Here is a 13,526-nt window from a genome sequence, read left to right as displayed (position 1 = left end):
GCTTCTCATTTTTGGGAGAAAAATGATATTCTTCCTGTTCTTAATATAAAAATTTATTTAACTAATTTAATTAGATTAAAAAAATTAGATAAGTTAGTTAATTATAAAAAAAATAACACATTTTTTTCAAAATACTATAATTATCTTTTTAATATCCCTTTCCTTTTTCTACTTGATTATGGCTGAGGAGTATCATAAGGGTAATTTAGAGAAAATTGATAAATATGAAAAATAGGTCTTATATTTAAGACCAAAACTAATTTAAGAATTGAGTCTTATATCAAGGACCAGATGAGTAATTTTTCTTCAGAAAAAATTAAAAAAAAAACAAAGCCGAAATTTCGGGAGCGCATAAAAATAAACTGTTTTCTCGGCATTTTGCTAATAATTACCGTCCGATGATCACACCGACAAAACAAAACCAGTGAGTTCAAGACAGGACACCTAAGTAGTAAGTACAGTACTTAGTCAACGCCATGATCAAACATTTGAAGCCAATCCTTTGTGCTTCGGCTCTGTCGAGCTGCTCTCTCGGCTCGCAAACCATTGCACTGTTCGCTCCACAATCGGCAACCAAATCCTCCTCACTCTCTCTTCCCTCTCATTGTCCTCCACCCTGGTTTCTGCAAATCTCGCCACGTTGGCAATCTCCGACATGGATCTCTTCTCCCCTGGAGCAGTCAGCAGCGTAAACGAGTTATCTTCCTCGTTGGAAGCAGGGAATGTCGCGCTTGACATAGCACTGAGGATCTCAGAATTCAACGACAGCAAGTCCGAGGAATTAAGATCACTCCACCTGCTCCTCGTAGTAACATCGGATATGACTATTCTGTGATTGAGCCTGTGCGCAGGTTTCCAGTGGTTAAATATGTGAGAGCCCTGGTTTGATTGTTCCCTCTGCACGAAGATTTCGAGATCGGGGACTTCGTTTATGTTGGAAGGAACTCGAAGGAACCTGGAGCTGATGGAGGAATTGAATGTCTTTATGTCCCCAAGGACAACCTTGTACCTGCAAAGAGGGCAGGTCGAGTGACATTCGAGCCACTTGTCGATGCAATTCATGTGGAAAGCATGCTTACACTTGGGCAGCAACCTAAGAACCTCAGCGTCGTCGAATTTTGACAGGCAAACGGCACATTCCAGGCCTTCTTTTGACCCCTTGAGCGAAGAGAACTTGAAAAACGGCAGTGCTTCGATTACTTGTTTGTCTATCCCGGAATATCTTGACCCTGATCGACTTGCTCCTGGATTGTTCATATCGAAGTTCCGAGACTGAACGGAGCGGCTTTTACAGAACTTTACATATGCCAGAAGTAGAAATGATATGGCAAACATAACGGTGAGGATTGCTATTATAATTCCTTTGCTGGGATGGATGGTTTCAGGCATATCTTGCATGCTCTCTGGTATTCCCTGGGATTGCACATCCAACAATAATGAAAGAATCGTAATGAACACCACCAAACAGTCGCTCATCTCTGGGATATCTTTGCCTACCAGATTACTCATTCTTAAGGTTTTTTTTGCCCCTTAATTACGTATAAGGGGTAGAAATGTATATTTAGCGGAGAATCTCTAGAGTTATCCTCTGTCCAAAGAGTACAGACAATTCTTAAAAGGTTTCGTATATTTTAATATATTTCTTCTCACTGTAACAGTCCCCACATGGAGGAGATTTTGTGTGTTTGTTGGTTTATGTAGTCTTTATCTTGGAAAATTAATCAAGTTTATCTTATCTAAGTGAAGACAAATTGCATTCGTAAGGAGACGTCCTCTGTCTCTGACCAAAGGACAATAACATTGTGAAAGATTTCATAGCTGTGGAATTTACACTTGCCTATCATGATTCCACTCTCTCACAGTTAACACGAAGATGAATTTGAATTGTTTGTTTTCTGGTTCCACTCTGGCTCTGCCCCTAGAATAGGAAATTGAAGGGAGAGAATCAGAAATGAAACTTATGCTCTGTTTCAAGCTCATCAAGGATCAACCAGAGCCACTTGAATATAATTGGCCGCATGTGGAGTCCACTAATTGTCGTCCAGACAATCCCTGGACGTATCTCTGCGTCTTTTGCTTCGTCTTACATTAGATAATTTAAGTCCATGTAGGGCGCTTATAAGCACAACGGTTGAAAATTTAATAAGGGGCTATAGTGAGCCTACTAGCCCATTTTGATATTTATAAGTACAGAAAATAGACATATAGATGTGGGGTTTTGGATCCTAATCCCCTATATGGTGCTCCTTTACTTTAACTGTAGGATCTACTTTTCATGTGTTGCACCTTATTTTAAGGGGGGATAGATATGACATGTTATCCTTATAGATCAAAATCCGACCGGGATTTAAGTGGTGATAACGTGCGAAGTAAATAAAAGAAACAACTCAATTCAATATACACAAAAAAAATGTACAAAAGACATCCACCTAACCTCACTCGTGTCTTCTGCCATTGGGTTCACCTGCATCTATAGTACTCGCTACTCACACGTCCTCTTAACAACTTTGCTTCTGTCACACCACCAACGTCATTTCTTTTACAGGCAATGACATGGCTTAGGAATCAAAATACAAGTTACAACACACTGTGAGCGGCACAGGGAAAGGGAACCCCAATCCCCAAAAAAAGGAACAAGGTATTTTCAAGAATATACACATGCCATTATTTGTTCTGCATTTGCTCAGGGGGTGATGACCAGCACTGACAAATTAAGCTTCCAATGATATTGGCATGAATGCTCCATGAAAGCCATATGGAACTCGTTGAGGCATCGTAATTCTGGCAACTGCCTCTCCCGAAAAGTTTCTTGTGTCAATCATATGAACCTGGGAGGAGAAAGTGGAAATGAAGTAAGTGCCTTAATTCTCTGCAAGATCAATTGTAGGCTAAAAAATTAACTTACTTGAGATATGTCGGTATCTTCGTTGTGAATAAAAGTGACGATCCAACCATCATCTTCTTCAATCCCATCACTTTTTGGGACAAAGGATGCTCCCGTGCAAAATACATTCTTCTCAAACATGTGGTATTCGACCCTTAGAGGCTCTTCGTGCTCTATGTTATTCTGCTTAACAAAAAACACGTTTGTGATCATGGAAGACAAAGCATGATCAGAAAGCAGACTATCTTATTCAGAGTAAGCTCTCACCGCAGACAAATCCATGCATGGTTTTTCAAAGTAAAGCTTGGCTAGACCTGCATATTTAGGCACTCCTAAATGACCAAGGAGAAAAATCAAAAGTTAGAATTACTAGCATGTATATTTGATAAGGCTGCTTATAATTTATCATTTTTTTTTCCCTCCCAAAAGTACCTGCAGTGGAGCTAGCTGCAGGATCAACCACTTGAGTGTAACCATATCTATTCTTAGTACCTATAAAATTTGCATTAATCATAGGAAAATCCATACTCAGTACTTTAGTTCCACCGAGATCCTTCTCCTTAACTTCCCCACTTTGCAGATTCAATCTCCACTCATAACAGCGAGAGAATGCCTCAAATGGATTCAAACTAGGGTCAAGCCGAGGAACTACCGAATCAAGAGCTCTGCATCCCCACACTACAACCTGTCGATACACATTAAAATCTACTTAAACTAGTGTGCTTGCAGGATCAGTCAAAAAATTTAGTCGGTCTTGTCAACAATAATTGAAACGCTGTCTTGAGGTGAAAAGTAGCGGCTTTGTCAATGAATGGATTAGCTGCAGTGACAATCGTTGAGCTTTTATGTGGACGATGGACATCTAATAAGCTTTGGAAATCTCAGTTACCTCATGGGCATCCTCAAAAGAGTTGATGATGTGAAATGTGCAATTAGGTTTCACCTCAAACCATTGGATCGAGTTGGCATCACCATAGCGGGGCATTACCCCCATTCTTGCGTATTCCTCCTTATTATACTCTATTAATCTGCGCGCAAACAAGAAATTCCAACTCAGACCACTTTTATACTTCTAAAAATTGAATCACGAAGTTCAGCAAGAAAAAAAGGGTCAGTGCTCACGGGCCTCCTCTAATAAGTCTGTTTAGATCCAAGGTTAGCGGAAAATCCATGATCACATTAAACCTGCAACAAAGTTTCACTATCATTTTTACAGTTTACATTATAACTAGAAGTCAGTTTAAAGTACATATATCAACAATGTTACCGTTCTGTAACGCCTATTTCATGGCAAAGACTGCACCTGTTCATTTTGATATCCACTTTATGAATCAATTTCTTTCCATCATCTGACAAAATAAGGGGAAGGCAGGTCATTGAGTTTGCACATTACAACAGGATCCAGTAAAAGTGTAATACAAAGCATACCTGAAATGATTCCTAGTGTAGCAAAAGGCTTAGTTGGAGACACCCCCATTATAATTAGCTCTCCTGTAGCTGGAGCTTTCTGAGATTATGGATCAAAAGAATTGATAGTGAGCAGACAATCGAGGAGTACTTAAAAGGTAATATGTGACACTTTGAAATATACAAGGAGAAACCTTTGGGTGGCTTATAAAAGGTCGATTCCATGCTCCATTGATATTCCAATTTCTTAAGGTTTTGAGGTTGATGATGTCAATCTCTTGTGGGGTGTGATTTTCAGCAACGGAGTAAAACTTCCCTGAATGCTCAAACACGTTGGTGTTGCTAATGTATTTGTTCACTTTTCCAAATCGTAACTGTTAAAACATACACAAAAGTATCAATTTTCGAAACACAAACATAACAAAGCAGGTCATGTGAAGTAGCAAGCTAGTGGGATTTTCTGCCTAAAGTTTCATTAAGACCTTGTCAATATATATATATATTCTTGCAAACTAATTTTGCATCGTGGTTAGTTGGAACTTGGAACCAAGGCTGCTTATTTTACTGCGATCCAATTAGTTCATTAATAATAAGCTTACCCAGTTCAGGAGATAGGCAGACAAAATGGCAGGTGAATCGCCTTCTATGGCCGGCAGAAAGGAAGGCTTGTTTCTTTGTTTCTCTAGCTTGTAAGTTTCGGTTTCGACATATCTGTTTTTGTAGATGACCGTCCAATTCCCGTCACTTGCTTTCTTAAAATACAAAGCATGAAGCATTCCCTCTCCTTCTACCCAGATATGACTTGACCTTCCAAAGATAGATTTGGTTGTTTTCAATCCTCCAAATAATGGATTTGGGCCTGCAACAACATGTAGAACTTACTAACATCAATTTGCTCAAACAGGCATGCTATATAGTTTATGCATGTTTCCACCATTCTTGCATATATTATTGGATCCCGCATACGTGGCCCGTCCTGAAGCTTATGATAATTACAAAGTCTTCAGGTTACAACGCAAAGTTGGTCAACAAGGAAGACTGCTGTCCTGATAGCATTGGGTGATAATTAATAGCAGAATAAATTAATTATGCATTCTTATCTCTTTGATTCTTTCATCATTTTCTTTGGAATTTCCATCAGGGAACATAAGAAACTCCCAAATACGAGACAAGGAAGGACAAATGCTTTTGGATTTATCCATTCTCAGATGCCACCATGAGGGCATATTCATTTAGACCTACAAAGTGCGATAGTTCAAGAAGAGACTAGAGTGAGGACCATTTCTAACATAGACACCCTCTTGAAAATCATGTGGGATATCTCCTTCTATGGCTGTGATAAGCGTGGCTTCCTCTAACTGCTCCACAGGAGCAAAGTTACTCTGCACCCAGGTAATGAAAAGTACGAACTCAGTTGAAAAGTCACCAAGAAGAAGAGCATGGACAGCTCAGAAGGTACCTGAGATGGAAGCAGGGGCTGGTCAATGAACTCAAAGACTGAATCCACGAAAGCGTCCAGTATTTTAGCTGTTGTGTTGGTCAGAGTTTTGGGTACATCAATTTGCAAAGGGAATTGAGGAAAAGATCCCAAGATCGGCTGCTCATGAATCACAAGTCCAGAAACTTAACTAACTCGAACATAACACAAGCTTTTTCATGCGGGAGTGAGAGGAACATAAAACTAAGTCATGAAGTGTAATGACTAACCTTGAAAGCAGAGGATAGTGGAATAATGAAGTGATAAAATTTGTGGGAGACAATGCTGGGTTTTTTCTGAACAGAGTACTTCACTGTAAATGCCGTATATGATGAAGCTGCCATGTTTGTGGAGGCTTCAACCCAAGAACTCAACTAAAATGGCAGGGGACGGTGAAGGAAATGTGACTAATATGGTGCTCCAAAATCTAATTCAATGGCAGGGTGACATTTTCGCAGGAAGTGAAACTGCATTTCTATTGTGGGTAAGGCACAGCATAGGGAACAGCGGAGAAGCCGCTATTTTATACGTTGAATAGATCGCTTCCTATAACAACATTTTCGGCTGTTTGTGGAACTATCAACCCCTTGGAATATTCCTTCTGAACCAATTCCGGCTTTCTCTTTTTATTCACGTCCCCTGGTTTGGTCATTGTTGCAGAGAATAACGATAACATAAAGCTCATCATTTCCAAGTCAAATATATATATATGAACAATCTCTTCTTTCTAACCTCTCGCGCATTACTGATTATGATAGGTGTCTACTACTGTAAAAAAAATATTAAATTGATAAAAAAAATAGATATAGAGAATTCTTTAATTATAGTTTTCAGAATTAGCATCTACTGTAAAGATTCAAATATGCTTGACCAATAGATTTAATGAATCGAGGATACATTCCAATGTTTTCAATGCATAAGTTTGTCTTCCTTGTGTTGTTTAGGTTGATTAGAGATAGGGCTTGAAAAAAACAGAAGCCAGGTCTTGTTTTCTGGATCATGGAACTAGAATCCAGATGCACGAGATTGGTTAAGTTAAAAATAAAATAAAGCACCAGTTATACGATATAAGTATTAGGCAGAAGTTAAAACAGGAGATACAATTATCCAAAAATCTGAAAGAAACAATTGTCCGCAGTGCAAGACATTCTACGAGAGTTAACAAAAAAGTAAAAGTGATCAAGTCTTATTAAGATAACTCATTGTGATAGGTCTTTCTAGAATTTGTTATATTTGTTATCTTTTCAATGGGGATTCTTTCCTTCCTTTTCTCCGCGGTATGTAATGCTGTTGCATCCAGTGTACAGTGTGTTGGCAAGCAAATAACTAACGAACACATATTTCATAGCATTATCTTCGATACTTTTTATTCATTTATGGCTTTATCATGATATCAGAGCTAAGCTTCTTTCAGATAAACTTTAAGCCTACCAACCGCATCAAGACGATAGCATGTAATGTTGTTACTAACTCGAGTCTCATTGAACATAATTGATTTTTTTTCCTTTTACCGAAACAATTTTCCTATGAGCAACTCAATTTCATTTTACTTTTTATTATAACTCATACACCTAAATTTATTCCCTTCTGTGTTTTTCCATCAATTTTTGAACTTGGCTGTTTCCACATGTGCCTCCTTGACATTTTGATGGATTCACTAAGAAAACGATTCATTGGTAATTTGTGCACTAGTCTCTTTCTTTTCTCTCGCATGGGTCATTTCCCTAGTCCTAGCCTTTTAAAAGAACTCAGTCACATATCCACGTAGGGTGAGATAACAGATCTTATCACTTTCACTGTTATATCGATCGATGGTATCTTATTATTCGTATGCATACAATTATTGAGATGATCATTTCCTTTTTAAAACGGGGCATGTCAAGTCAAAGACTAAACTCAAAAGCAAGAATTGCAAAACATAATGTAAACAGGGGACCGGAGTTATCATGTCGCAATCAATCACCTTCTCGTGCGTCACGTTGCATGAGTAAAAGAAGAGCATATTGATAAACGATAAAACAAATGAAATAGGAAGTGGGACCCACCAATTTTGGAACTGCAAATATGGACATTGCAAATTACACTAGTAGGCCCCACCGCACTCTTTCTTTTTTTTTTAAACCCGCAAGACAATAATATTACCCCACATATACAAGCAAAACGAAAGGATGCTTTTTTTTTTGTTCTGTTATGTTTCATTCACATAATGCACTCACAGAGACAGGCATGGTAGGCACACAAAGGAAGAAAATGCAAACTTAAGTAAACTCAAATAAGGAAAGATAATTAAGAAGTTGGAGGGTGGGAATTCCGAGGAAATAATTAAATAAAACGTGGGTAATCTCATTGTTTGTATGGGAACGAACCCTGATACAAAGGAAGATTAGGAAAGGGGTCAACTTGAAATTAGTAGAATGAGATCCATAAGGAAATGTAAAATTTCCGTGGGCGTTTTTGTCTTTTTTGGTACAGTCAACATCCATTAAATGCTCCTTTTCTTTTCGAGTAATCAAATTTTCGGTTGAAACTTGAAAGTACCAGTAAACCCCAAGGATACAAAGCAAAACCCTCTTTTTCTTTTTCCTTTTTCAAAAAGAGACTCGAATGAAGCATCCCAATTTACCTCTTGTTTAAAAAAGGTTATCTCTACTTGTGAATGAAGTGTTAATGTATATGGCGTAAATATCATCTAAACTTAAACGACACCCGATCCGTTGAGTTATTTACAATTTATGTGTCAAATAATAAGAGATTCTCATTCTCCATAATTTAATTAATTAATTTTTTTTTCAAAGAATAACAGCGAAGGAAGCACGTGCAGACAGGAGTCGTTGTTGGCGTAATCGTCGGTGTAGCGCGTGGGTAAAACGAAAACGAATATATATTGATTTTTAAAAGGCCGATTTATTACGGTTGGTGGCGATGTGGGTGGCGTTCTGCGGAATATAAATTGGCTTTGCCTGTCGGAAAACCAGCTTCTTGCCTCTGCTTCGACTCCTCCAACCTCAAACTTCCAAAAAATATATTGGACTAATTTTTTCCTGCTTAGCGTAATTAAATATACTCTTTCGGTCTCTCATGACTGAGATGAAGGTCAAAACTCGTGAACGCAACGGCGTAGGAGCTCCTACGTGAGAATCAGGACCAGGGACCTCAATTATTTTGCTTTGGATTTCTATTCCATCCAAACTAAAGAAGCAACCCCTTGTTTGGTTCCTCCTAAAAGTGCGCCAAAAGAACAAAAGAACAAGCCTTTGTGTCTTATTTTACAACTGGCCTCTGACCCTTCTCAGTTAACGAAACTACAAGTAATTCCCAACAATATCGTCTTTTGATTTTTTTTTTTTCAATGGCCATCTCGCCGGTCTCGTAGATTGAGATGATTTGACTGCTGTTTGTTTGGTTGCTGGTAAGGTTATCAGTTCCTGAATGCTTTCTTATGCTTTTTGCATTACTGTCTGGGAATTATGCTGAGAATTTTCTTTTCTTCCGAAATCAAACTGTAAAAGCAATCGGTGTTGTAGTTGTGATTATGAATTGGACTGGATGTTGTATAGGGAGTGAGTTATCACATGAATTGAACCTTTGCTGGTGCATGTGTCGTCAAAACCGTCAGTTCTTCGTTGGGCCGGTGATAAGAGTTCGTCTTAGTGGGTTTTGATGACAGATAACATCTTCTGAACTATTGAAATCTGGCTTTGAAGCTTGTGATTTAGGAAAGCAGGAATTCCTATATATATGGACAAGGTTTACTGAGTTATTGTTTAATTTTTTTCCTCCTCTCTTTGCATTCATATGGCCCTCCGTTTCTATGAACGGCCAGTTACATGCGAGATAAAACTACAACTATGTTCTGGTTTCTTGTAAAGCTAAAAGTGCAGATTCCTTTCATATCTGGAGCCATCATTTAGTTATATGTTTGAACTTTGTAAACTTCTCTCTGGCTTCATCATGTTACTCGCTCTTCGTGGGGAGTACAAAACTGCTACTTTTGAGGATTTGACGGCACAAATTTGTTTCTTTTATTAACTTAACTATGAATTCTTTTTTATAAATTTCGAGGTTTTTGGTGTAATTTGCAGAAGACATATGGTCTGTGGCAGTCAACTGACGATGATCTTGTAATCCTGGGAAAATGGGTCAGGAATTTCAATCCTTATTTCAGTTGAATACAAAGAGATTTCTGTGGCTCATCGTTGTTACATTTGCAGTAATATTAGCGTTCCAATATATTGAAATTCCATATGGAAACTTTCTATTCTCTCCATTCTCTGCCAGTAAGATTCCACCGTCAGGAAGTAGTAGCTTCCAGATAGCAGATCCACCATCCAACACGTTTTCAGGATCTAATGAGTTCGACAAGAGTTCCATTTTGGACAACGCTCAGAAATTAGACGATGGATCTATGACACAGCTGGGAGAAGATAGTGGACAAAGCAGTTATAACGAGAATTGGGATATGAGTAATTTGACAAGAAGTTCTTGGGAGAAAAACATTACATCAGTATCAGAACATAAATCTGGAAGTTCATATATTAATTCTAGTGCTCCTTTTCCTGCAATAGCACCAATCTATCAAACTCCTTTCATAAGTCCTTCAACGGAAGTGAGCAAAAGTTTCAAAACACCAGCTCCAGAGTTACCAAATTATTCTGGCATGCCTTCAGTTTCAAAGGACAACATAACTACTACTTCAAAGAATGAAAGTCTTTGGTCATCCCAAAATGATGTCAATACAATGGATAAGAATTCTTCTATCACTGTTGTGCCCCCATTGTTGAAAGGCAACCTAACTAATACCTTGAAGAAGGAAAATCTCAAGCCATCCCAAAATGACGTGAATATAGAGGACAAAAATTCTGGTGTGCCTCGTGACAATAAAGGCTCTTCTAAGAAAATACCTGAAGTATTATCAATCTCTGAAATGAACACATTATTGCTCCAGAGCCGTGCTTCCTATCGTTCTATGGTAAGGACTGTATGTGAAGCTACATCATATTTAGTTTAATAACTTGCAGTATTTTCACTATTTAATAGTATTTCTAGACGGATGTTTTCTCACGCACTGCATAAGAGTCTGAGAAATGAGACACATTATTGCTACTTTGTTTCCAGAGGCCCCGTTGGTCTTCTGCAGTTGATCAAGAGCTATTGCAGGCCAGATCAGAGATTGAAAATGCACCAATCATAAAGAATGATCCCAGTCTCTATTCTCCCATTTATCGAAACGTTTCCATGTTCAAGAGGTATTATTTGATTACCATGCTATTTTTCCCCCCCAATTGAAGGTTTGGAAGTATTTATTAAATGTAAAATTTTTATTGGTATAGTTGCTGATGTATCAAGCTTTTTTGTAATGACAAAAATCCTGATCACAGGTATGACAGTTAGATCATTCTGGAATCCCCATTTACGATTCTAATAAAAGAATTGCAGTTGTCACCCAAAAAAAAAAAAAAGAATTTGCGTTTATGTTATTGTAATGCTCGCTGACACAAACATGACCGTCTTAATCATCTCAGTCATTATTTTGCTTAACAGGTCAAATTTTGTGCATTTCTTGATATTGAAGAATGTCCTTGATGTTAAGGAGGTCCTTCAGTGATAACATAGTTGATTGCCTTTGTGTCTTATCTTTTACCATTTCAGTTAGCATGGTATACACACGTATCACAATAACAATCTTCTCATTATGCTGCCACTGTCTAAATTTCAGAAGCTATGATATAATGGAAGAGAGACTTAAAGTGTATATATACAGAGAAGGAGCAAGACCCATAATGCATACGCCATTTCTCAGGGGAATATATGCTTCTGAAGGATGGTTTATGAAAATGATGGAAGCTAGTGACAGATTTGTTACCAAGGACCCAAGGAAAGCCCACGTGTTTTACTTACCTTTCAGTTCTCGAATGCTGGAAGAAACCTTATATGTACAGGACTCACATAATCACAATAACTTGAAGCGGTATCTGAATAACTATGTGGACATGATTGCCAGCAAACACCCTTTCTGGAACAGAACTGGAGGAGCCGATCATTTTCTTGTTGCCTGCCATGATTGGGTATACCTGATAATACTGAATTCATGAACGTGACTTCTGTTTGAGAATATAATAAAACTAACAATGTAGTTTTTTCGGGGCATGTTAGAGATACTATAACAAAACTATTGAATTAGTAATCATTTTCCACTTTTTAGTGTTCTTTATTTGATCTTCCAACAGAAAAGCCTATGCATTCCGCAGGCTCCCGGAGAGACAAAGGAGAAGATGGCCAAGTGTATAAGAGCTCTGTGCAATGCTGATGTGAAAGAAGGTTTTGTGTTTGGGAAGGATGTGTCTCTTCCTGAAACATACATCCGAAATTTTCAAAATCCCACGAGAGGAATGGGAGGAAAAGCAGCTTCCAGAAAGTCAACTCTGGCCTTTTTCGCTGGAAACATGCACGGTTATGTTAGGCCAATTCTGTTGAAGTACTGGGAAAACAAAGATCCTGACATGAAAATCTTTGGGAGAATGCCCAAGTCCAAGGGTGACAGAAACTACATTCAATACATGAAAAGCAGCAAGTACTGCATCTGTGCCAAAGGTTATGAAGTCAACAGTCCAAGAGTTGTGGAGGCCATTCTATATGAATGTGTGCCGGTGATCATATCAGACAATTTTGTGCCGCCCTTTTTTGAAGTTTTGAACTGGGAATCCTTTGCAGTTTTTGTTATGGAAAAGGATATTCCAAATCTGAAGAATATACTCCTTTCCATACCTGCAAAGAGATATCTTCAAATGCAGATGAGAGTCAAAAAGGTGCAGCAGCATTTCCTCTGGCACCCCAAACCTGTCAAGTATGATATATTTCACATGATACTTCATTCTATTTGGTATAACAGAGTCTCCACTGCAACATCAAGGTCAGGAGCTAGAAATGGAGTACGTTGATGGTAGAAATTTTTTTGGACTAGGTCATGCACAGATTGTGGAGGTTTGATGCACATAAAAGTTTGCTCTTTTTTTTTTTGTGGGGAAAATTTCTGTCTTTTCACTCTGCTTTTTTTTTTTTTTTGCCAACCTTTTCGCTTTGCTGATTAGCAGTACAGGCAAAAGTTCAGTTCTGTGCCATTCTTTAGCCCATGGCGTTTATGATACGAGTTGTGAAGTCTTGCATTGCTTCCAAGATTTGTGGAATAACGAATGTACAAATGATTCAAAAATATTGATTATGTTTCAAATAATGAAAATTTATGTTATCAGTCTGTTAACTCAGGTAAAGTTCTTTCAGACTCTGAAAATTGTTACTTAAACAGTTTACTAGAGAATTTGTGCATATGATGTCAGTCCAGTGTAAACGTTTTTCTTGGTTTCAAGCTCAGGACCTCCAAGCAGATTTTTAAACAGTATACTTCGGAAATGGCATATTTTTGAAAAAAAATAACCAAAATTATTAATAAAGTACTATATAAAAAATAAAATTCTATGGTACTATTTAACATTAGTATCTGTTAAAGTGACATTTTTTTCAAAATATAAAAAATTTGGGCTTTTTAAAGTCAAACAAAAAATTGAAACGCCAATGGTGGAGCTTTCGAGTCAAGTAAAAAGGAAATTTTACAAAAATATTTCCTCCCATTGTTATGATAAAACACTTCCTTCTTTAATATAAGATCATTTTTCTATAATATTAATTTTATCCAAATATCTTGTTTTGAATTTGGATATTATAAAACACTTCCAAAAAATTTTGATATTCTCTAATTAACTA

General features: G+C 37.7%; 3 protein-coding genes across 7 annotated transcripts; 1 reads left to right on the top strand and 2 right to left on the bottom strand.

The window, feature by feature from the left end:
- Positions 1–339: 339 nt before the first annotated feature.
- LOC114757273 (putative RING-H2 finger protein ATL12) lies at positions 340–1,994 on the bottom strand. The gene has a single exon (XM_028946272.1). The coding sequence runs from the start codon at positions 1,507–1,509 to the stop codon at positions 481–483; it is 1,029 nt and encodes a 342-aa protein (XP_028802105.1). The 5' UTR covers positions 1,510–1,994; the 3' UTR covers positions 340–480.
- Positions 1,995–2,327: 333 nt separating this feature from the next.
- Positions 2,328–6,112, bottom strand: LOC114757325 (carotenoid 9,10(9',10')-cleavage dioxygenase 1-like). The gene is made up of 13 exons (XM_028946331.1): positions 5,999–6,112; positions 5,751–5,888; positions 5,571–5,673; positions 4,891–5,150; positions 4,486–4,665; positions 4,313–4,391; positions 4,152–4,233; positions 4,007–4,069; positions 3,774–3,912; positions 3,317–3,569; positions 3,152–3,216; positions 2,906–3,067; positions 2,328–2,828 (listed from the first exon to the last, which is right to left on the bottom strand). Exons 1-13 carry the CDS (start codon positions 6,110–6,112, stop codon positions 2,712–2,714), a joined length of 1,755 nt encoding a protein of 584 aa, XP_028802164.1. The 3' UTR covers positions 2,328–2,711.
- A 2,720-nt stretch (positions 6,113–8,832) lies between these two features.
- LOC114757268 (probable glycosyltransferase At5g03795) lies at positions 8,833–13,027 on the top strand. Of its 5 annotated transcripts, none has more exons than XM_028946264.1 (6): positions 8,834–9,177; positions 9,851–9,907; positions 10,047–10,737; positions 10,884–11,014; positions 11,485–11,833; positions 12,017–13,027. In XM_028946264.1, the coding sequence occupies exons 3-6, from the start codon at positions 10,174–10,176 to the stop codon at positions 12,704–12,706; spliced, it is 1,734 nt and encodes a 577-aa protein (XP_028802097.1). In that variant the 5' UTR covers positions 8,834–9,177; positions 9,851–9,907; positions 10,047–10,173; the 3' UTR covers positions 12,707–13,027. The 5 variants fall into 5 exon arrangements, with proteins under 5 accessions (XP_028802096.1, XP_028802094.1, XP_028802095.1 ...); XM_028946265.1 differs by having other exon boundaries at positions 9,831–9,907; XM_028946263.1 differs by having other exon boundaries at positions 8,833–9,076; positions 9,851–10,737.
- Positions 13,028–13,526: the final 499 nt, after the last annotated feature.

Source organism: Neltuma alba, unplaced genomic scaffold (genome assembly GCF_004799145.2).
Source record: "Neltuma alba isolate B1F8T4 unplaced genomic scaffold, ASM479914v2 tig00010592_pilon, whole genome shotgun sequence".
Taxonomy (NCBI): Eukaryota; Viridiplantae; Streptophyta; class Magnoliopsida; order Fabales; family Fabaceae; genus Neltuma; species Neltuma alba.
The sequence above is the reverse complement of the archived record's forward strand: the minus strand, read 5'-3'. Positions and strand labels throughout refer to the sequence as shown.

Coding starts and splice junctions, on each gene's coding strand:
- LOC114757273 (XM_028946272.1), bottom strand. CDS start 1,509: ATGAGTAATCTGGTAGGCAAAGATATCCCAGAGATGAGCGACTGTTTG.
- LOC114757268 (XM_028946263.1), top strand. CDS start 9,904: ATGGGTCAGGAATTTCAATCCTTATTTCAGTTGAATACAAAGAGATTT. Junction 10,738..10,883: donor GTGCTTCCTATCGTTCTATG/GTAAGGACTGTA, acceptor CTTTGTTTCCAG/AGGCCCCGTTGGTCTTCTGC. Junction 11,834..12,016: donor TTGTTGCCTGCCATGATTGG/GTATACCTGATA, acceptor TGCATTCCGCAG/GCTCCCGGAGAGACAAAGGA.
- LOC114757325 (XM_028946331.1), bottom strand. CDS start 6,112: ATGGCAGCTTCATCATATACGGCATTTACAGTGAAGTACTCTGTTCAG. Junction 4,666..4,890: donor CTGCCTATCTCCTGAACTGG/GTAAGCTTATTA, acceptor ATGTTTTAACAG/TTACGATTTGGAAAAGTGAA. Junction 3,570..3,773: donor CTTTTGAGGATGCCCATGAG/GTAACTGAGATT, acceptor GTGTATCGACAG/GTTGTAGTGTGGGGATGCAG.